Source organism: Sciurus carolinensis, chromosome 12 (genome assembly GCF_902686445.1).
Source record: "Sciurus carolinensis chromosome 12, mSciCar1.2, whole genome shotgun sequence".
In the NCBI taxonomy this organism is placed as follows: domain Eukaryota; kingdom Metazoa; phylum Chordata; class Mammalia; order Rodentia; family Sciuridae; genus Sciurus; species Sciurus carolinensis.
In genome coordinates this window covers 82,427,036-82,449,141 of record NC_062224.1, presented here as the reverse complement: position 1 = coordinate 82,449,141, position 22,106 = coordinate 82,427,036, and the positions used below count along the sequence as shown (strand labels likewise).

The 22,106-nt window shown below is 55.9% G+C and overlaps 1 protein-coding gene across 12 annotated transcripts in view; it reads left to right on the top strand.

Annotated features, from left to right (window-relative positions):
* Positions 1 to 22,106, top strand: part of Cdk18 (cyclin dependent kinase 18) — a 26,095-nt gene extending 3,989 nt beyond the window's left edge. For 3 of the 12 annotated variants that reach the window (XM_047520735.1, XM_047520728.1, XM_047520732.1), the window contains 15 exons: positions 13,428 to 13,577; positions 13,752 to 13,894; positions 14,377 to 14,502; positions 15,288 to 15,344; positions 16,093 to 16,207; positions 16,339 to 16,451; positions 16,741 to 16,803; positions 17,458 to 17,581; positions 17,719 to 17,839; positions 18,496 to 18,593; positions 18,799 to 18,904; positions 18,998 to 19,040; positions 19,720 to 19,810; positions 20,159 to 20,213; positions 20,801 to 22,106. In XM_047520735.1, coding sequence (XP_047376691.1) covers positions 13,448 to 13,577; positions 13,752 to 13,894; positions 14,377 to 14,502; positions 15,288 to 15,344; positions 16,093 to 16,207; positions 16,339 to 16,451; positions 16,741 to 16,803; positions 17,458 to 17,581; positions 17,719 to 17,839; positions 18,496 to 18,593; positions 18,799 to 18,904; positions 18,998 to 19,040; positions 19,720 to 19,810; positions 20,159 to 20,213; positions 20,801 to 20,897 — 1,482 coding nt within the window. In that variant the 5' untranslated portion in view covers positions 13,428 to 13,447 and the 3' untranslated portion in view covers positions 20,898 to 22,106. Of the gene's footprint in view, positions 1 to 10,306; positions 10,424 to 13,427; positions 13,578 to 13,751; positions 13,895 to 14,376; positions 14,503 to 15,287; positions 15,345 to 16,092; positions 16,208 to 16,338; positions 16,452 to 16,740; positions 16,804 to 17,457; positions 17,582 to 17,718; positions 17,840 to 18,495; positions 18,594 to 18,798; positions 18,905 to 18,997; positions 19,041 to 19,719; positions 19,811 to 20,135; positions 20,214 to 20,800 lie in introns of all 12 variants that reach the window. The other 9 variants (XM_047520734.1, XM_047520730.1, XM_047520733.1 and 6 more) reach the window with 7 other exon arrangements.

Here is a 22,106-nt window from a genome sequence, read left to right as displayed (position 1 = left end):
AATAGTATTACCTCATGTGGTCGTACGGTTTCCAATGAGAAAATGTCCAGGGCACTCCGAGCTTGTTGCCTTACCTGATGTCATTATTGAGGGATGGTGGCACACAGAGTTCATGGGCCATCCTTGGCAGTTGTAGTGCCTTTGGCCTCCATTTGATATTTTTTTCTAAAGTAAGGATCCCTGTAGACGCCAGGGCTCAGACCCCAAATTAGGAAGGGGATTCTTTTCTTAAAATATTTCTTCCCAGGGCTGGGGAGATAGCTCAGTCGGTAGAGTGCTCGCCTTGCAAGCACAAGGACCTGGGTTCAATCCCCAACACCGCAAAAAAAAAAAAAAAAAAAAAAAAAAAAAAATTCTTCCCACTGGGTGTGGAGGCTCGCACTTGGAACCCCATCAACCCAGGAGGCTGAGGTAGGAGGATCACAAGTTAGAGCCCAGCCTCAGAAATTTAGTGAGGCCCCACACAATTTAGCAAGATCTTGTCTCAAAATAAAAAATAAAAAGGACTGGGGATGTAGTTCAGTGGTAAAGCACCCCTGGGTTCAATCCCTACTTATTAAAAAAATATTTCTTCCCTTGTTTTAGACTCCCTAACCATTTTATCATTCCAGCAAAGCTCCAGGATGCTTTCTTCCTGCACACCTTGCTTGCTTAAAGAAACCTGATCTTCTCTGCCTGGGGAGACCCCTCAGGAACCAAGCCTTCTTTTCTCCTCTTGCCCCAGCCACCTGGTAGAGGGGGCCCCTGGAGGGTGACCGGGCTCTGAAGGGGACATGGCTGTCCTGGTGGGGTCTACTGCCTGGAAGCAGGCGTAATGGCAGATTCTGTGCAAAGAACATCCCTCGTGACAGCAGTGCAGGGTCTTGAGGCTAGATGAGGCGGGGTAGGGGACGCAGAGCCCCTCCCTGATCTGTGTGAGCCCCACGGGCAACGTTCTCTGCCGTGGTTGGGTGGAGTGCCAGCTTCCGCTGATGCCAGCTGACGTGGCTTTTTCCCCAAGGAAGGTGGGCCCTGAGTGGGCTGCTGACGTCCTTGGCTAGGGGGCCCAGTTTCCCTGGGGGAGCAGAGGACGTTGAACTTCAGTGCCCACAGTTCTGATCTCTGCTCTGCCCTGACATTGGAAGTAGCCTTCGGCCGGTCACTGGTTTTGCCTTTTTTTTTTTTTTTTTTTTTTTTTTTTTTTTGCGGTGCTGGGGATCGAACCCAGGGCCTTGTGCTTGCAAGGCAAGCACTCTACCGACTGAGCTATCTCCCCAGCCCTGGTTTTGCCTTCTTGACCTGAAAAACAAGAGCACAGCCCAGGGGATTTCTAAAGCCCCATCCAAGACTGCTGGTCTAGGCCCTGCGAGGAACTTGGCCTTCTGTTCCTCCAAACTTCAGAGCCCAGGGGCTTTCCGCCATGATGCCTGCCTACCTGGTCTTTGCCATGGCTCAGATGAGCAAGGAAACCCTAGAAGGGGCCATCCCTGTCAGGGAGCTGGAGAAAAGTACCAAAGAAGTGAATGCTGGATTCAGATACCACAAAGGTACCAGATACTCATGGGTTGGCAAACCGTGGCTCTTCACCAAATCGTGCCTGGTTTTATAAGGCCCAGGAGCTAAGAAATAGTTTCCACATTTTTTAAATGGTTGGGGAAAAGAACCAAAAGAAGAAAATAATATTTTGTAACACTTAAAAAATTGTATAGAATTCAGATTTTAATGTCCTTAAATAAAGTTTCCCTGTAATACAGCCACAGGTATTCGTTTTACAGGGTCAGGGTTATGCCGTGGTGGCAGAGCTGAGGGCCTGCAGAGCCTGAAGTATTGACTATCTTCCCTTTTTACAGAAAAAGCTTTCCGATCCCCCGCTTGAGATAATCATGGCTCTCTCTAGGCCTGGCGCTAAATCGTTCTGGAATCTCAGGCTAAAAATACTTCCTTTTCATTTAAAAAGATGTGTTGCCCTTTTCTTATTAGGTAAGCAATAAATGGTCATTATGGAAGTGTTTGAAGATGCAGATGAAAAAAAAGGAGACTTTTTAAAATCACCTGTACTGCTACCCGGCAGAGATCCCTGCTACTGGCCTTCTGTCCTGTTGCCCCCTGGGTGGCAAACTGCGTGGGCGATTACGTGTATGTGTGTGTGTGTGTGTATGTGTGTGTGCGTGTGTGTGTGTGTGTGTGTGTGTGTGTGAGAGAGACAGCAACACGCACCCTGCACACGTACCGTTGCCCCAGGTGGTAGCATCTTCCTCTTCACTTGAAAATACCTCTTGAGGCTGGGGAGATAGCTCAGTGGGTAACTCTGGGTTCAGTCCCCAGCACTGCAAAAAAAAAAAAAAAACCCAAAAAAAACCCAGAACAAACAAACAAAAAAAACACCCCTCTCAAGCTAGACTCTGGGGCCTCCTGCCTGAGACGCCGGGGCCTAGAGGGGCTGGAGCTGGGAATCCGGGCGCCCTCGACTTGTGTGTGTGGTGTTTCCACCACAGGAGAGGATGAGGTCACCCAGGAAATGGTGCAGAGGGAGGAAGATCGAAGGGCCAAAGAGAGAACTCTGGGCGTGCCGGGGTTCAGGGACAGGTAGAGGAAATGAGTCCACCAGATGTGGGAGGGAGAAAGCACGAGGAGACCCAGGAGGTTGAGGTCTCAGGAGGCCCAGGCAGAGGACTCTGAGGGGCAGGGCCCAGGATGGTGCCCAGCCTGAGCTTCTGAAATGAGGAAGTGACTAGAAGAAGTCTCTTGAGGAGCCTGGACTCTGGGTGGTGAGTGACACTGACAAGGGGCATTTAGAGAACACAAAACAACTGTGGGCTATCGGAGGCTCCCCAGAGGAGGCAGGGAGCAGCTGGGAGGCAGTACAGGCCAAGGTGGTCCACTGACCCAGCCTGGGGGAGGGAGGCCACGCGGCATCTGAGGAGCAAGAGGAGGGACAATGCAGATGACCAGGGACCTGAGGACTGGTCAGAGGCGCCTGGTGAAGTTGCTGGGGGTGACCTGAAGCTCTAGCCACTGAGGTCAGAGGGAGGAGGGCTGGAGAAGATGGGCCGAGGGAAATGTGGACATGGCCTAGTGTGGGCCAGGCTAGTATAAATAGGACGGCGAGTAAGGGATGCTGGGAAGTCCTCCCTCACCCTCGCTGCTCCTGAGAGTCAGAGGTCCCCAGGGATGCCAGGGCGTAAAGCCCCTACAGTTCTGTTGCTAAAGTTGGGCATGGAGAGAAACCCAGAGATGTGAATAAAGGTCCCTGACAGGCCACCAAGAAAGCTGGGCCTCTTGCATCTGGCTGCCAGGAGCCAAAGGGTGGCTAAACCCGATGCCCTCTATGGCTTCCATTCACTATGTGGAAGGTGGGTGTGCAGCCTTGGGTGGTTGCAGGTCTGAACGTGTCACCTGTCCCTCTGGGACGTGAGGAGTCCCTGAGGAGAGGTCACAGACTTTGGACTTTTCAAAATGTTTTTTAATAAGGTCTTATTTTTAATTACTTAATATTTATACATATTTATAAGGTGTAATGTGATGTTTTGATTCATGTGTACATTGTGTGATGATCAAATTAGGGTAATCAGCACCTCTTTCACCTCTGACATTTATCATTTCTTCGTGGTGAGAACACTCAAAATCCAGATGTTTTTCTTTTCTTTCTTCCTTCCTTTCTCCTTCTTCTCTCTCTCTCTCTCTCTCTCTCTCTTTTTTTTTTTTTTTTTTCCATATCAGGGATTGAACCTAGGAACATGCTACCACTGAGCCACATCCCCAGCCCTTTTTGTTTTTTATTTTGAGACAGGGTCTTGCTAAGTTGCTGAGGCTGACCTCGAACTTGCAATTCTCCTGCCTCAGCCTCCCAGGTAGCTGGAATTACAGGCATGCACACCTGACCTAGCTATTTGGAAGTATGCAATACATAATTATTAACTAGTCCTCCTACTGTGCAATAGAATACCAGAAGTTATTCCTCCTGACTCTAACTTTGTACCCCTTGGCCAACATTTCTTCTGTTGCTTCCCACCCCTGCTCTCCAGTCCCTGGTAACCAACACTCTACTCTCTGCTTCTCTGAGTTCGACTTTTTTAGATTGAACATGTGAGGCAGTAACTGTCTCTGCATCTGACTTGTTTCACTTAACACAGTGTCCTCCAGGTCCAAATGTGTTTTAAATGGCAGGATTACCTTCCTTTTTTATGACTGAATAATATTCCCCCATGGATATATGTCACATTTTAAAATTCCATTCAGCAGGACATGGATTATAGGGCACGCCTGTAATCCCAGCAGTTCAGGAGGCTGAGGCAGGAGGATCACAAGTTCAAAACTAGCCTCAGCAACTTAGCAAGGCCCTAAGCAACTTAGTAAGGGCCTAAGTAACTTAACAAGATCTTGTCTCTAAATAAAAGATAAAAAGGACTCGGATGTTGCTCAGTAGCTAAGTGCCCCTGGGTTTGTTCCCTGCTACCAAAGGGGAAAAAATCCATTCATTAGTTGGTAGACACTTTGTTTGTTTTATGCCTTGTTTATTGTGAATAATGCAGCAGTGAACACGGGAGAGAAGCTATGTCTTTGGCATGAAGATTTCAGTTCCTTTGGGTATGTGCCTGGTAGTGGGATTGCTGGATTGCAGACTTTAGAATTTTGTAAATCCTGGGTGAGGTGGGTGTGCCTTGAGGGTCTTTAAACAGGGCTGCAGAGAGGGCCAAGAAAGCTGGGCCTCTTGCATCTGGCTGCCAGGAGCTAAAGGGTGGCTAACCCTGCTGCCCTCTGTCACTTGCATCCATTGTGTGGAAGAGGGGTGCTCCTGCCTGTGGTGTGGTCATGCACGGCTTCCCAGGGGAAGTGACACCTGAGCTGATTTGAGAGTGGTTCTACCAAGGGAAAAATTGAGGAAGGGCATCTCAGGCCAAATGGTTGGCATGTCCCACACACTCAGGATCAAGACTCACAGAGGCATCTTGTCCTGTCTTATCATTTGGAAATTTAGGTCCTCCTCAAAGATTACAGGCCAGCCGTAGCTGCTTCCCCAGAAATGGCCAAAAAGAAAATATGAGGCCGGGCGCAATGGTACATGCCTGTAACCCCAGGTACTCAGGAGGCTGAAGCAGGAGGATCACAAGTTCAAGGCCAGCCTGGGCAACTTAGCGAGACCCTGTCTCAAAATAAAAAATAGAAGGGGCTAGAGATAAAGGGTAGTGGTAAAGCAGCCCTGGGTTCAATCCCCAGGACCAAGGAGGAAAAAAAAAAATAGAAAATATCAGAAGATGCAGTATCTGTCTCTGTTCCTTGAGCCCCAGGAAGCCTGAAGCAGCAGAACAGACCTCAGTAGGACTGATGTGGCGCCCACACAGGTCCAGGAGTGAGGCCGTGAGGGGTAGGAGGGGCTGTCTGTGGGGTCAAGACCTAGGCCTGAGCCTGGGTCATGAACCTGCCCAGTGAGGTCTGAGACTCTGCCCTTAAGTGGTGGGAGCCCAGGAGGAGGGTCCCAGGGCCCTGCCGGCCCCTTCCTCACAAATCTTGGAAGCCCCAGCTTTATGCTCCTTGGGTTGGAATCTCTTGTTAGGGACCACAGCTCACTGTGGCACCTCCAGCCCAGAGGCCCCCCGGACCTCACTCGGGGAGTTGCTGCGGGGCAGGCAGCCTCCCATCCCACTGCCGTGGAGGCCACGCAGAGGCTGGGAGAGAAGGGTTCGGCTACAGCTGGGGCCTGGGGTCCGGCTTTCCTGTGTTCATTCACTGGTCATCTGTGGGTTCATTCTGGGCCAGGCCCGGGTCAGGCTGTGGGCGTAACGGTGAGTGAGACGCAGCCCTTCCCTGCTCAAGGGCAAACTAGGGAACTAGATAAGTAAAACAGAGAAGTGCCGTGGAGGGAGCGGGAGAGGGACCCTCACCTGGCTGGGGTCAGTGAAGCTCCAGGAGACAGTGAGGGGCTCTGTGGCCAGCATCCGAGAAGAGGTCATGCCTGACCTGATCCCTGAGGGACGTCGCGGCCCAGTTCAGAGTCTGCACGGGCTGCTGGGGGCGATGCCAGGAGGAAGCGTCTAATTTTACTTTGAAGGAGGCGTGGCCACGCACAGCTCCCCAGGGAAGTGACACTGGAGTTGAGCTTGGGAGGGGTTTTACCCAGGGAAAAATTGAGGAAGGGCATCCCAGGCCAAATGGATGGTCAGTGCAAAGCCCTGGGGTGAGTGTGGTTTTTTCCTGGGAATGCCAAGTTCGTTCAATCAAACTGGACCCAGAGGGTAGGGGTGAGAGCTGACCATCAAGAAGATGGTGATCTGAACGCAGGTCTGCCGGGGCCTGGAGCTGGAACTTCCCCTGAGGGCAGTGCTAACTCTGGAGGGTTTAAACATGGGAGGGACGTCCCCAGAGAGCAGCTGAGGAAGTGAAGTCTAGGGCCCGACGGCAACAGATTGGAGATCAGGCAGTGTCCCTATTTAGCAGAGATGGACACTGAGGCATGGCATGTCTCCCCGTGCTAGTTAGTGCTAGTAAGTGGCGTTTCTTCTCTGACACCAAATGGTGCTGAATTTTGGAGAGCAGGGCTGGACAGCGTGTGGCCCTACTGTGGGATGTTTCTGATCAGTAAGACACCACGCACTCTATCTCTGAGCCATATCCCCAGCACGGGGAAAAAAGACACTCCAGGGCCCAGGGGTGCATCTGCCCAGGGCAGGGGAGACGCTTCTCCTCCCCGCCTGCTTCCTGCGGGTCTGTCTGGCTCTCTCCCACGAGGCCTTCCTCACCTGCTTCCTGCATTCCAAACAGAAGCTGTGGGCACGTTCTCTGGGTTCCATCACCGTGCAGAGCATTTGTTCCTCATCAGGGTGATCGTGGGCCTGCCCCTTTGATTGTGGCCATCCCGAAGGCCCCAGGCCCGCAGTCTCTCATCCAGTCTGGGGCAGGGCAAGGTCAGTGAAGAGGCTCCTGGGCTTCTGCTGCTGCTGCTGCTGCTGAAGCTGAAGCTGCAGGCAGTTTGGGGGGAGGGGTGGTGACTTCCCCTGGGGCTGGTCCAGCTGTGCCCAGCAGGGTCTGCTGGAGATGAAGGAGGAGATGGTATCAGCAGGCTCCCTGCAGGCACGGTTCTCCCTGGAGGAGGGGTGTCTCTGAGGCCCGGCTCATGACGTCTGCAAACTTGGTCAGCCGTGCCTCTAGTTCTTTGAAACTCCCCCAAGCCAAAAGTGGCCAAGTGATCAAGATAGGGGCAGGAAGTGGGAGGCAAAGGGTATCGTAAAGATCCTGGCTGTCAGTCCGGCTCTGGGACTAGCGTCAGACCCTGTGGGCTTCGGAAACTGGACAGTGGCCAATTATATCCTCCTTCCCTTGCCCGAAGCCTACGGAGACAGAGATGCAAAATACAGCAAAGAGAGGGACCTGGGGTAGCACCTAACGTGTTCCCTGGAATGCGCCAGGAGCTCCGCATGTGTCTGTAAAGCAGACGTTTGCTGCCATGTGTCAACAGCACTTGGCATAGGGACCGAAGCGCCCTGGTGAGGGAGACTAATGGGAAGTCAGTGCTCATCAGGGGAGGGCCCTGGTGGTCCTGGACGGCTGGAGAGCGTCTGGGGACCAGAGAGACCTGAGCCGCATGCAGGGGGCGTCCGCTGGGCAAAGCCAGTGTGCTGGGAGTGAGGAGGGGCTTGGCCAGGGAGGAAGGAGCCCCAGACCTTGAAGGTTAGGCTGGTAACTTGGGGCTTGTGCAGCTGGAAAGCAAAGGGGTGGCTGGAAAGGGTTTGCTGGAGGCATCCCCAAGTCTGGCCCCTGAGGTGAAGGGGTGAAGCCCACCCTCGGTGCCTCGCTGCAGCCGGAAGCTCTGGCAGGCCGAGGCTACTTCCATGTTCCCCATCTGCTCTGCCTCGACAGTTCGGGGTCTCCCAGGATCTCCGCCTCCTGGCAGAGGGTTTTCCTGGGGTCCAGGAAGCAGCAGGCTGAGTGTACGTACTATCTGGACCGTAGGCCCCGGGAGCTGGTTTGACCTGCTCTGTGGCACTTTCTTCCCTCCCGAGATGGAGAATGAGACCTGTCCCCCAGGGCACTGGCCCTGCCCTATGTGGCCCTGCAGAGCTGTCTAAGCAGGGGACCTGCCTTCCTGGCCTTTCCCCTTCTCAGTCTGGTAGCTCAGGCCTGCAGATAGCTGCCATGCTTCCTGCTTCCTGCCCCTCTTCCATCGGGGTCTCAGCGCCCTAGGGAGAGGAAGTCTGTGGGGCTGTTTGATGAAGTCTATGCAGAGCCTTCTCTCTGGCAGCTCCTGCTGTCCGAGCAGGCACTTGGAAGAAGAGGGCACCCGTTCCTGGATGCCAACCTGGGGCTGCCCTGTGCCCCTGGCTTAGCTTCTCTGCTCAGGTGTCACTGGACATGGAAACCAACTCCTGGTCTTCCCACCAACCCCCTCACTCCCAGAGCTCCTGGTCTCCACGAAGGCCGGCTCAGCCATATCTGTCAGGGTCACGCAGCTCTGCTCCTTTCTCACACCTGGAATATAGTCCGTCCACCTGCACACTCTTGGGGCTCCTCCCGACTCCAGCCTCTTAACCTCCACGGCTCTTGCTGGTCCCTGCCACCTCCACCTCCACCCGCATCATGGTAGCAGCCTCTGACTGCTCCTGCTCCTCCCCTCCTCCACAGCAGTCTCAACACGGACCTGAAAAAGCTATTAACATCTCCCTGGGATCTTGTCGCTTGTCTGCTCAAACTCTTCTGGTACACCCGGAGGTCCAACACAATGCTCCACACTCCCCTCCAGCCTCCTCTCCAGTCACGCTTCTGTAGAATAGCAGGTCCGTGCCTGCCTCAGGGCCTTTGCATCCGCTTTTTTCTTGCCAACCTGCTTCCCCCAATTCTTCATGAAACTTCCTCCCCTACACCTACCCTGAACTATTTCTGAGATGCTACCTTCCCCGGGAGGCCTTGACCACCATTTTAAACTCGCAACACGCGTACCTCCCACGCTGTCCTCCTTTCTGCTGGATTTCCATTTATTGCACTCAGTGTCCTCTACTATGCATTTTATTTGTTTATTTTATTGTCTGCATCCTCTCACCTCCGTGAGAATGGACAAGGACAGGGGCTGGGGATCTAGCTCAATGATAGAGCAGTTACCTAGCATATACAGGGCCTTGGCTTCAAACCCCAGCCCTTTAAAAAATATATGCCAGAGCAGGAATTAATGTCTGTCTCCTTCACCTGAGATTCTCGGGACCTCCCACAGTGCCTGGCGTGCAGTAGGTGTTCAATAAATAACGGCTGAGCGCCAAGGCTCTGAGGGGGTGCATCCCCTCCTAGTGGTCACACAGCCCACTGGTGACCCTGGGAGTCTGCACTGGGGTTTGTCTAGCCGTGACTCAGTGGGAGGGGAGGAGACCTGGAGGAGAGAACCGCACCAGGCCACAGGAGGGCACAGAGCTGCGAGGGTTCTGGTCAGAAGAAGGAGCCATGTGGGCCCGGCAGCAGTCGGAGAGCAGCTGCATGACTCTGAGCAAGTCACCTTCTTTCCTGGAGCCTCCGTGTCCTCATGGAGTGGGGTGTGGGAGCGGAGGCTGCGTGCGGCCTTCCCCTGATGACACTCCTGGAGTCTGGCCCTTCTCGCTGGTGCGCGTGGCCTCTGGCCAGCGCTCAGTTTCCTCCTGCCGTGGCTCCTCCTTCCTCCTTCTGTGCCACCCGCTTTTTTGGCACCAGCAGGAAGTGCTGGGCGGTCAGTGTGTGCCCCGCAGGAAGTGAGGGAGGGAGGCCGAGAGCGTCACCCGCTTACCTGGGCAGGAGGGCCGGGGCTCTGCTCGTCCACCCCGCAGCTCCAGAGGGAGCCTCTGCTGCTGTCCCCTCCCCCATGCCGGGCCAGCACCCCTAGAGCCTATTGCCCGCTTCCCCTGGCACCAGTTGCACGGGGACAGCCCCAGATGGCTCCCTGGCCCAGGGACAAAGGCCACACTGTGCCTGGCCCTGGGCTGGCCTCAGGCTGGGTCACACTGAGCCCTTCTGTCCCCAGTTAGGGGTGAGGGGCAGACAGCACCAAGGTGACAGGCCTTTTTCCTGTTTCCCTTCCCCCTCAGCCCCCAAATCTAAGGAGCTGACTCTCCCAAGGGAAAAGTGACAGAAGCATCTTGTGTCTTGAGTTAGGGAACAACAGATCATTCACTGCCCAGTCTGCCCTGTCACACCCGAGGCCCTGCTGGGTTCAATACCCTGATTGTCCCCAGCAGAGAGAGGCGTCCACTCTCTGCTCTGGTCACCACCCCCGCCGCCGCCTGCTCCCCTGTCACCATCAGGAAGTCCATCCCTGCATCTGACCTCCATCCCTCCCACTGCGGTGACAGCCACTTCCTCTTGGTCTCTTCTCCAGCAGGTGGAGAACAGCTGGTCCCCATCCCTCTGCATCTCTTCGGTCCTGCATTCCTGCTCAAGTCAGCTGCCCCCAGTTCCACCCTCCCTTTGGCTCCCACCCTCTACCCCACCCCAGGTCAGAGCTGGCTCCACCATCCTAACTGACCCACCGTGGGGAGCGGGGAGCGGGTGTGATTTAGGGCTGGATCTCCTTTGGCAGAAATTGGGGGCCTCTCCCCCAGGGTTGTAATGAGCTCCCCTCCCCCGATACCACAAGCAAGAGCCAGGGTGTGAGATTTATGGCGGCTTCTGGTAGATTCCTGAGCCACAAACCCAACATGCCATCCAATAAATCCCAGACTGCAAGATGGTTTTATGAGGAAGCCTTGTTTTTAGAAAGGGGTGCGGCTGGTCCCTCCTGGCAGAGCTCAGACCTCAGGGAGCCAAGTGCCTGCCTCCCCTACCCCCACTAGGGCGACCATGATCGGGGCTGGGAGCATCGGGCTGTGTGTCACAGAAGTGCCCATTTCTGGGACAGTGACATTTCCTCTTCCATGGGAGTCCCTGCTGCACTGGGCCTACCCCCCTTCCCCCAGGGTTTCCCACCTCAGCAGAGGGCAGGCTGGAAACCTGGGCAGATAATCAGCCCTGACTTGGACCCCAGATGCTTCCCAACCTTGGGCTTCACACGCAGATCATTGGAGATACTGTTTAAAAATGCATCTGCCGGGCGCGGTGGCGCACGCCTGTAATCCTGTCTACCCAGGAGGCTGAGGCAGGAGGATGGCAAGCTCAAGGCCAGCCTGGCTAACAATGAGAACCTGTCTCAAAATGCCTTTTTCTTGCCTGGCATACTCAAGGCTGTGGGTTCAATCCCCGGAGCATCGTAGCAAAAACCAGAAAATGAAAAAAAAAAAAAAAGTATTCTCCCAGGCACCAGCCTCCAAGCCTTGGTTTTAGAATATAAGGGTGAGACCCAGGAATTTTGATTTTTCTTTTTACATTGCTCCCTGGTGATGCTAACATTCGGCCACTTTTGCAAACAATCTGTACAAGGACACCTCTGCTCTCCTTTTTGGCTGGGAGCAGTAGGGCATGTCTGAGTTTTCTTGTCATATCATCCTGCCACCCCCATTAAGCCTCCATCTGGGTCCCCTTGAGCCGGATGCCGCACACAGAGGTGTGAGGCAGGGTGGCTGCCTGGGAGCTTCTGCCTGTGAGAGTCCTGCAGACCATGGGCCCAACATCACACGGAGCCCTGGGCAGTGGCAGAGGCTGGCTGGCAGCAATGGGTTGGGGAAGGAGAGAGTCCAAGGCTGGCAGGCTGTGGCAAGGAAGCTGGGAAGAGCTCTCTGCTGACCTCTCACGGAAGGAGGCACCGCTCACCCCTGAATCCCTTGAGAACAGGGACCCCGCTTTTCTCACCTCTATAACCCCAGGCCCAGCACGATGTGTCGCAGAGGTGCTCAGTCTATGGCGTGTTGCGCTGAGCTGAGTCAGACTTCAGGGCCTTGTGGCAGAGACGGGCTCTGCTGGAAAGTGCAGACCCGAGGCTTCCATCTGAGGCACTGGCCTGGGCTCAGGAAAGCCAGGAGGCCACAGCTCAGCTACGTCTGGGGACAGCCAGAAGCATGCAGTGCCAGAGGGAGAATCCAGGCTGGCTGAGGACAGAAGGACATGGTTATGAAGCAAAGCAAACATGTTACTGACCCATAATCCTTTCAGCTGGGAGGTTCAGGAGGGACCTGGTTACCTTGGCAACTAGGTGCTGGCCAGGGGCAGGACTGAGAGCTTGCACCAGGACGGGGCTGTGCCTCTGCATGGGGAAGCCCCCAGGGACTGTAGGACTGGCCCTGGTGCCTTGTTGGGGTGGGGGCCTCTTGGTTCAGGGCCTCCCCTGTAGTCAAAGTCTATGTGACAAAACAGGATGAGGGGACAGCTGCACTGGGAGCTTATGACACCATGAAGGGAAAGGGAAGGGAGGGGAGGAGAGATGGGAAGCCCCACTGAGCTTTCAGAGCCGGGGGGAGAAGGAGGAGTCTGGGAAGAAGCAGTTGGCGAGGGTCACTGGGAGGCCAGGAGGGTGTCCTCTCACACTCAGGGCAGTAGGAGCTGGGCAGCCAGGGAGGGAGACTTCTGGGGAGGGGACCCTGGGGATGAGAGTAGCCCCCCTTGCCTGCTCAGCAGACTCCGACTTGGGAGGGACCAGCAGGGCTCCAACCTCCCCTTCCCTGGGGCCTTCTCCGTTTCCGGCAAACTTCTGTTTTTCCCTTGGGAACTTCAACTGCTCCCGGCCTCCATATTTCAGCTGGAGAGGAGCTAGGGCTGGGCCGGCTCCCATGAGCCTTCCCTCCGTCACTTCTCTCCTCTCTTTTCCGGGCTCCTGGGGACCTAGATAAGCTAGAGAGAGGACTTTCTGATGCCAATATCAGGGCGAAGGGGCTTGGAGCACACTGTGTCCTAAGGGTGCAGGCCATGCCGATGTTGGGCTTGTGGGCATCTCTCAGTGCGGCTCCCTGGCTGCTGACCTGCTGAAGCTCCTGTAAGTGGACAAAGAGCTTCTGGCCTGGGGAGCAGTTCTGGCGCCCTGCCTCCCACACCAGCCCTCTCCTGAGAACTCTCTAGACCCTCAGCAGCCAAAGAGTCGACCTGGTAGGAGGGATCCCAAAGGACCCTCTGCACATCATTCGAACGAGTTGATACAGTTATGACCCTCTCCCCAGGGAAGGATTGGGGAGGGGGCTGAGAGTCTCTGGGAGGAAGGCCCTAGGTTAGGTCCTACCCCCTGGACTCTGGTTAAACCAGTCACAATTCTGAGCCGGGCACGACGGCACATGCCTGTAATCCCAGCAGCTCGGGAGGCTGAGGCAGGAGGATTGCGAGTTCAAAGCCAGCCTCAGCAACTTAACAAGGCCCTAAGCAACTTAGTGAGACCCTGACTCTAAATAAAATATAAAAAGGGCTGGGGATGTGGCTCAGTAGTTAAGTGCCCCTGGGTTCAATTCCCAGTACCCCTCCCCCAAAAAAGTCAGTTCTGCAGTGTGCGGGGCTGCAGAGCTTGGTGGGAAGAGCAGACCCCAGACCCGCATTTGGTGTACATCTGGGCACGTCACCTCGTTCTTCTCACTCCTCCGACCCAGGACCCCACTGCTGGTCCCTGATGATCATGAACAAGATGAAGAACTTTAAGCGCCGGTTCTCACTGTCAGTGCCCCGCACAGAGACCATCGAGGAGTCCTTGGCCGAATTCACCGAGCAGTTCAACCAGCTCCACAACCGGAGGAACGAAGGTGAGGGGTCAGGCCGCGCTGCCCTCTCCCACCCTGACTTTCCAGCAAGCTATGCTCGCCACGGCCACCAGCCACCATGCTTCCCCATGGACTTCCGGGAGAAGGGCGGGTGGGCTGTCTTTCTCTCCCTCTGGCAGAGTGGCAGGGAGGGGAGCTGATGCCTGTCCCTCTCAGACCTGCAGCTCGGTCCTCTTGGCAGAGACCCCCTACCGGAGCCCAGTGCCTTCTTTCCTACAGACAGTGGGGAGGAGCCCGGGCAGCTGTCCCCTGGCATGCAGTACCAGCGACGGCAGAACCAACGGCGCTTCTCCATGGAGGTGAGGGTGCTCTTTCTTTACTCTCCCTCTGTGAACCACAGCCCCCTTGGGTCTTTAAAATGGTTGTCATGAGGATTAAATGAATTCATATATGCCAAGTGCTTAGAATATTCCTGGAACATAACAAATCCTAGACAATCTTGACTATCGTTCTTGTGACCGTATGCAAGTGCCAAGCGTATGAAAAATAGGCTTACAGAATTACAGTATCTGAAGGCATGAGATTTATGTTCTGTAGGTGGTGGTACTGTGGCTCAGAGAGGGGAAGGAAACTCCTGAGGCCACACAGCAACCCCTGGGTGTTCATACGTGTCTCTGAGCAGACCCCTGAAGCAGCTGTGAGCCTGGGGTCACAGCCTGTGACTTGACCCTGCTACAGTTGCTGTATACAGAACTGGGTCTAGAGTGAGAAGCAAGGGTCTCACAGCCTTAGCTACTCCTGGAGCCAAAGCAGTGACCCCATCTTATCCTGGTCACTGCAGGACATTAGCAAGAGGCTCTCTCTGCCCATGGATATCCGCCTGCCCCAGGAGTTCCTCCAGAAGCTACAGCTGGAGAGCCCGGATCTGCCCAAGCCACTCAGCCGCATGTCCCGCCGTGCCTCCCTGGTGAGTCCAAAGAGGGTCAGAGGTCACAAGGGTGGTCCACCCTCTTTCCAGTATCCTGTCCTGACTGTCCCAGCTGTGGATGACAGTGGTTTCCTGCAAGATTCCTGGGCCTCTGGTGCCACCTGCTGGCCTCAGTGGATTCAGATCGATGTCCTGGCTGATCACCATCCATTCAGATGATCCCACCCGCTAGGGATGAGCTCCTGTCCGGTCCCAGGTTAAGACCGACCGGCCAGCTGTTGTGTGCTGCTCTGTCCTAGCTGCCTACCAGATCTGTTGGGAGCATGGTACAAAACACAGACTCTGGGCCCCACTCCAGACACCTGCAGAATTAGCTTCTGGGTGGGACCCAGGAATCTGCCTTGTTAAGAGTTGGCAAGCTGAGGTAGAAGAGGCGCGCAGACCAGAGAGTGCTGGGGCGGCGTGTTCTGATCCCAAAACCATGTGAGGCAGAAAAGACCCAGCTCCTGCCCAGAAGGAGCCAGCAAGACGGACAGACAGGGGAGCGAAGTGGGCAGCGATCCAGACCTGAATGAAGCTCTGGGTTCCACGTCCCCCCAAGTATGGGAGGAAGAAACTCACTTCACGGGCCCCTCCACCATCACAGGGATGAAGGGAAAAGAGGAGGAAGGATTCGAGGCTGTCTTCACTCTGCAGCCTCAGTTGTCCCCTCCGCAGATGGGGGTCGAATCCTCTGTCCTCCCAGAGGCTGGAGGTGGGGGAGACGAACAGTGGGTGGGGTTGCTGGGGCTTTGCATCTCATGGCACCCGTGTCTCCCTCTCAGTCAGATATCGGCTTTGGGAAACTAGAAACATACGTGAAGCTGGACAAACTGGGGGAGGTAAGCGGCTGGGTTTGGTCTTCCGGTAACCATACCAGGTTATGTGGGCCCTTCCCCCTCATGTTCCCTGCTCCGCCAACGTGCATGACTTTGGTCTCCTGGCCAGCCTTTGGCAGGCTTTGAGGACAGTAGCCCATGGGCTCTGGGAAGAATCTAGTCTTTTGTTTTTGCAAGTACTTCCAGCCTGGATTTAAATCCCAGGTCTGCCATTTACTAGCTCTGTGCCCTCTCTCTGCCTCGGTTTCTCCTCTGTCCAGTGGTGACAGCGACTGTTCGACCTCCTAGGGTTGTTGTGAGGACTCAGTGGCTGACTGTAATAAGCTCCTGTCCTGCACTTAGACATTGTCTGGCACACAGTCAGGGCTGTGTCACCAAACTGTTTCTGTCACCACTGTGTCAGGCTTTGTGTTAGAAGCCTGAGGTGGACACAGGGAGGAGGAAGGCCCTTTCCCTCAACGGGCCCAAAGAGGAGACCTGCATGTCAACACCGACATGACATGAGGAAGAGCAAAGCTGGTGTTATAATTCGAGGGTGCTGGCCTGCCGGGCCGGGCGAAGGAGCAGTGTGTTCTGACCGGCAGGTGTTGGGGCGCTCCACAGAGGACGTGGGCTTCAGGGAAAACAGAATTCCAGTGAAGGAAGAAAGGCACTCAGGTGGAAGTCCCAGCCCAAGCGCAGGGACAACAGGAAGGTCCTGGACAACGTGACGTAAATGTGCCTGAGGCTGATGGCTGGCTCTTCATCCCAGGGCACCTATGCCACCGTCTTCAAGGGGCGCAGCAAGCTGACAGAGAACCTGGTTGCCCTGAAGGAGATCCGGCTGGAGCACGAGGAGGGGGCGCCCTGCACTGCCATCCGAGAGGGTACAGCGCCCCTGGGGGCTTCTTGGAGGAGGTGTCAGCTGCTGGGCCCCTGTGGGAGCCCGGGGCGGGGGAGCCACTGCTAACTCCAGGAAGAGAGGGTGTGAGGGGTACGTGGGGCCCTGGGGACCCAGGCGGGCCTGTCTCTCCAGTGTCTCTGCTGAAGAACCTGAAGCACGCCAATATTGTGACCCTGCACGACCTCATCCACACAGATCGCTCCCTCACCCTGGTGTTTGAATACCTGGTGAGCTGGGCTGAGACTAGCAGCCTCTTCCCCTTGTGGCAGGGGTGGGGTGCGGCAAGGGATGGGGACGAGGGAGTGGGAGGGGTGGGGTGAGGGCTGGCCCAGGCCTTGTTCTAGAATCAAACTTTCAGATGCTCCTGTCCAGCAGTGGGCCAAGGGCTCAGGCTTAGGGGCAACTCAGAGCCAGGGACCAGTCCTACTACCAGGCTTGGGCGCTACCCAGGCCTCAGTCTGGTCTACTGGCCAGGGGTCAGGTCAAGGCAGAACTGAGTCAGGCTCTGTGTTCCAGGACAGTGACTTGAAGCAGTATTTGGATCACTGTGGAAACCTCATGAGCATGCACAATGTCAAGGTGAGGGCCTCCAAGGCAGGGGCCCCCACCTATCTTGACATCCACCTGCCCAAAAGCCCAGCATGGGAGCCCACTCTCGCCAAGAGGGCCCCAGCTACTGTGTTTGCTCAGACCTTCAAATGCAGGAAGGAGGGAAAGGGCACAGCCAATCAGTGAGTCCAGGGGCTGGCCCAGCACCTTGCCCCAGGAGCATGGACACGCCCTCCCCCACTGTCTAGCTGTTGATGTAAAACCCTTCCAACTCTGAGCATCAGTTTCCCCACCTGTCAAATGGGAGCATGAGCGACCTGCCAGAATGAAGGGAGGCTCTGGGAAAGCTGGGCGGGGCGGAGGGCCTCTTCCGGTGTTTTGTTAAAGACATCCCCACACAGGCAGAGCACCCAGTGTGCCACCTGCCACATCCCTTGGCTGGAGAACTCTCTGGCATCCTGCACACTCACTGGCTCCTCTCCACAGCTGGGGCCCTCCCCTCCAATGGGATTCCCTGGTGTGCAGGGGGCCCAGGATGGGGCTGCAGGGTGGGCAGGAGAACCAGGTAGCTTCTCCGGGGGCCTTGCTGACCTCATCCCCAAGTCCCTGCCCTTGTTCCCATGCCAGCCTGATATTCAGGGTCTTGCAGATGGGACACACTCCTTTCTCTTACCTTCTACTTAGATTTTCATGTTCCAACTGCTCCGAGGACTGGCCTACTGCCACCGACGCAAAATCCTGCACCGGGACCTGAAACCCCAGAACCTGCTCATCAATGAGAGAGGCGAGCTGAAGCTGGCCGACTTCGGTGAGGCGAGGGCCGGGGTGGGGGTCTGACCTCACTGAGGTGCATAGCTCCTTAGGATGCTGGTGCTGCTGTGGGGAGGGCTCTGGTCTGCCCAGCAGCACCTGTGAGCAGAGGTTATGTGATGTGTCTGTCCCTAGGACTGGCCCGGGCCAAGTCGGTGCCCACAAAGACCTACTCCAATGAGGTGGTGACCCTGTGGTACAGGCCTCCGGATGTGCTGCTGGGATCCACAGAGTACTCCACGCCCATCGATATGTGGTGAGCCATCAGGAGTGGAGGGGAGCAAGAGGGGCTGTCCACACCCCTAGACTCTGGAAAGAGCTGCCTGGCCTCCTTGATAAAGCCATGTGGCTCCCTTCTGCACTGGATGTTCAAAAATTAAGTCCGGAACAGATCAGGGTTTCCCCAGCTTAAATAAATGCTCCAACACTGTGCTTCGGACATACTCCCCCAGGGGTGTTTAGGTGTGTTCAGTAAATATGAATCTTCTCCAAGCATCAGTCCTTGTGAAATTTTTGAAAAGGATACATTATTTTTCCATGAAAATTCAGGTGTATGCTTTGGTATAAAATGAAAAACGGCCCAGATTAAAGCTAACACATAGGTTTCTGCTGAATGGCCACTGTGCATTTGCTCCAGGGCTCCCTAGAAGTCCTGTTGAAAGAACTGCCACTTGGGAAGTGCAGACCCATATCTCAAGGAATGAAAGGGAAAGGGGCACACCTTCTTAGGGCCCAGGGCAGCCCCCAGAGAGCGGCTGTAGTGAGGGACTTGGCAGTTTTAGGAGGCTCCACTGTCCTGAGCCACCCCCACCCCAACCACCTGCGGCAGGGTGCCCTTGGTACCCTGGTGGAGCAACTTTAGTAAGGCAGGTCGCCCCATCCTGACACTACCCTGCCCTTTGCTCCCCGCAGGGGCGTGGGCTGCATCCACTACGAGATGGCCACCGGGAGGCCCCTCTTCCCGGGCTCCACGGTCAAGGAGGAGCTACACCTCATCTTCCGCCTCCTTGGTCAGTCTCCTGCCGCTCCCTCCCGCTGGCCACCAGGGGGCGCCAGAACTATGTCCAGCCCAGGTGCAGGGAAGGGCTGGGACGAGCCGCCCGGCTTATCTCAGCAGGGCGGGGACCCCAGGGCTTTGGTCATTCTTGGCTGCCTCCTAAGACACTGCAGCCCTCGTGTCGGCCTTCACCCTCCCCCCTCATCTCTTCGCTCCAGGGACCCCTACAGAAGAGACGTGGCCCGGCGTGACCGCCCTCTCAGAGTTCCGAGCCTACAACTTCCCGCGGTACCTCCCGCAGCCGCTCCTCAGCCACGCCCCCAGGTAGCCCCGCCCCGCCGCTGTCCAGGCTCTGAGACCTGGAATGCCCCTCCCGCCCTGCCCTGCAGCACAGGTGCCAGCTCCTCCTTCTTACAGGTTGGACACGGATGGCATCCACCTCCTGACCGGCCTCCTCTTGGTAAGGTTCTCTTGGTCGGGCCCAGGGAGAGGCAGCGAGAGAGCCCAGACCCTAAGTTCCCTCCCCTGCCCTGTGCCCCAGCTTCGGTGGCTCATGGTCTCATAACCATTGGAACTTCTATCTCCCCACGCTGTTTGCCCCCAAGGCCCAGGAGAAGCGCTGGTTTCCATTCCTTGCCTTTGGAGACTGGGCTTCCCATTCAAACCCTAGTTCAGATCTTCTTACCAGCTGGGTAGCTTTGTGCATGTTCCAGAGGACTTTTCTGTGCTTCCGTTTCCTCAACTGCAAGGTGGAATTAATGATTCATACTTTCATAAGATGCTTGTGAGCAAACAGTGAGATCATGGGATGCAAACCATAAAGGACAGTTGTTAGTATTACCCTTGAATATTACCACTATTTCGGGTGATGATCATCAATGCCTTAGCACCTGTATTTCCATCTCAAGAAGAGCTCACTCCACGGAAGCCCTGTTTCTGTTAGTTGGACACCTGGGAGCCTGAGGTCTGAGACTACCCAGGATTGGGTCAGGTGGGAGCCTGCATCTGACCCCACGGACTCCTCAGGATAGATGCAGGCCTCTCCCATCTTGGTGATCTAACTTAGCATAGAAGACACTGCCTACAGGGGCCTCCACATCCCCTCAGCTGAGACCCAGTAGCCCACCCTGTGCTTTCAGTATGAATCCAAGAGTCGCTTGTCAGCAGAGGCAGCCCTGAATCACCCCTACTTCCGGTCTCTAGGAGAGCGAGTGCACCAGCTGGGAGACAGTGAGTATCTGAGGGGGCAGGACCATCCCAGAATCAAGGAAAGCTGGCAGCAGGTGTGGGTGGGAGAGCTGAAACAGCGACCAGAGGCCCAGTTCCCACTGAGCAGCCTTGGGCACAGAGCTTCCCCTCCACCAGAACTAAGGAGGCAGCCTCTTGCATCTGAGTGGTTGCTGAAGCACTGGGTTAGGTCCTCCTGAGCCAGTCCTAACTGAAGGGCTTACCCATCGAGGGTGCTCCCAGCTCCATGCACTCAAGGGGGTGAGGGCAGCAGACTCCAGGGACAGGTCTGCTCTACCCTACACCCCCGCTCTTTTCTCTCACCCAGCTGCCTCTATCTTCTCCCTGAAGGAGATCCAGCTCCAGAAGGACCCAGGTTACCGTGGCTTAGCCTTCCAGCAGCCAGGTAGGGCCTCATGCCTCCCAGCAGCTGCCCTTGGTAAAGGAGGCCAGACAGGCCCCCATTCCCCAGTAGGGGGCTCCCTCTTAAGGAACAGAGGTAGGCCCAGAAGCTCCCTGTGACAGTGAGTCATCATGGTCCCTCCCCAACCCTGTCCAGACTGCCTTGTCAGTCCTTCCTCAACGCCCCCAGATAGATCTACTACATTTGACAGTAGCCCTTGCAAAGGTGCATGTTCTCTCTGGTGCATTCTCTCTGCAGACCCTGAACTCTCTGGCAGCTGGGAGAACTATACTTTGTCCTTAGAACAGCCAATGGCCTTGACCCTGACAAGTGCTTTCCATGCATTATCTCATTTAATCCTTAAAATACCCCATAAAGGTACTAGTAATGTTCCCTAGTGAAACTGTGACCCAGAGAGGTTAATTCACAGTTTCATGTGGCTCATAAGTACCAGCGATGAGATGTGAGCCCAGGACTGCCTGGCTCCTGAGCCCTGCCCTCAGTATGTTTGGGGCGAGTGTCCCTCCTGATCTCAGGTGCCTTTCAGGCTAGCCGCCTCACTGCAATCCACCTATCCCTCCATTCTCCAGGACGAGGGAAGAGCCGGCGGCAGAGCATCTTCTGAGCTGGGCCCACCCTGCTGTGGCTCAAGGGACAAGAGGTCACATGGAATCCAAGTTTGGGTAGGATGGGACCGTTGGAGGACTGAGGAGTGAGAGCCGGCGGCTGGAAGACTGCGTGGCAGCCTTGCTGGTCACACCTGTTTCCTCCCCCTACTCCCCACACACCTCCCTGGTGACCTTTGCCTGGACACCAACCCTTCTGTCACCCACCCTGAGTTGCTCCTCTGAGAGGAGGTGAGGGAGCAGGGAGAGACCTCGGACCCTCTCCCAGCCCGAAGTGCTTGGGTGTCAGCGTGGGACCCTCCAGGACAGACAGGAGAATCCAGGTGCCAGCTGAGCACAGTGTCCCACGTGCCTCCCTCTGGGGATCCCCTTTCTGACCCCATAGAGCCACATACATTTCATCCTCTCCTTGGAGAGCAGGAAGGGGCATGGCACCTTGTCTGGGACCCTGGAACACTGGGTGCTGATGTGTGCCTAAGGCCACCCCCCACCTCAGGGGCGGATGTCTCTGTTGCAGAAGGAGCGGCAGCCTGTCTTCTTGTCCTCCCAGCCTGCTGTCCTTCCCCTCCTCACCAGAGGCCCCGCATGCTCCCTGGCTTGAACCAAGGCCGAGCAGCACCAGCCTGCCCCTGGATGCCCAGCTGCGTCTGGAGGTGGCCTGGTACTGCAGGCCGCACTCCTGCCACCTCGGCCAGTCCCCACCCGTCTCCCCAGTCCCGATGGAGTTGCCTTAATTTGGCAGGTGGTAGAGTGTGCACTGCCCTTGGAGCTCTGACCCAGCTCCTACTGTCCCCCTTCCCAAGAACCACCCCTGCTTTTCTTATCATCCCTGAGTGCTGATAAGTCAGGGTCACCCTGACACTGGTCCCAGGCCGGCCTCTGCCCTTCGGGGCTGGCACAGCCTTCCCTGTCCTGTGGGGCTGTTCACCTGAACCTGGCACCAACTTCCCCAGAAGGTGGTCATGAGTGGGATGGATGTCAGTGTCACAGGCTGAGGTAACGTGGGATGGGAACAGGTGTCACCCCCCCCAGCACCCCCTTGTATTCCCAAGGTTTCCTCAACATGGGGTCGAATCTTGAAGGGTAAAGGCTGAGGGGAGGCCAGACCCTGGCTTCCTCCGTGAGCCCCCTCCCAGCCCAACCCCCTCTGCCTGAGGAGTAGCCCTGGAGTCTGGGCGCCCCAGCCCTCCACTCCTCCCCCGCTGTACTGTGAATATCCTGTGACTCAGCACAAAGACAGATAATATATTTAATTCATGTTGTACGGAAA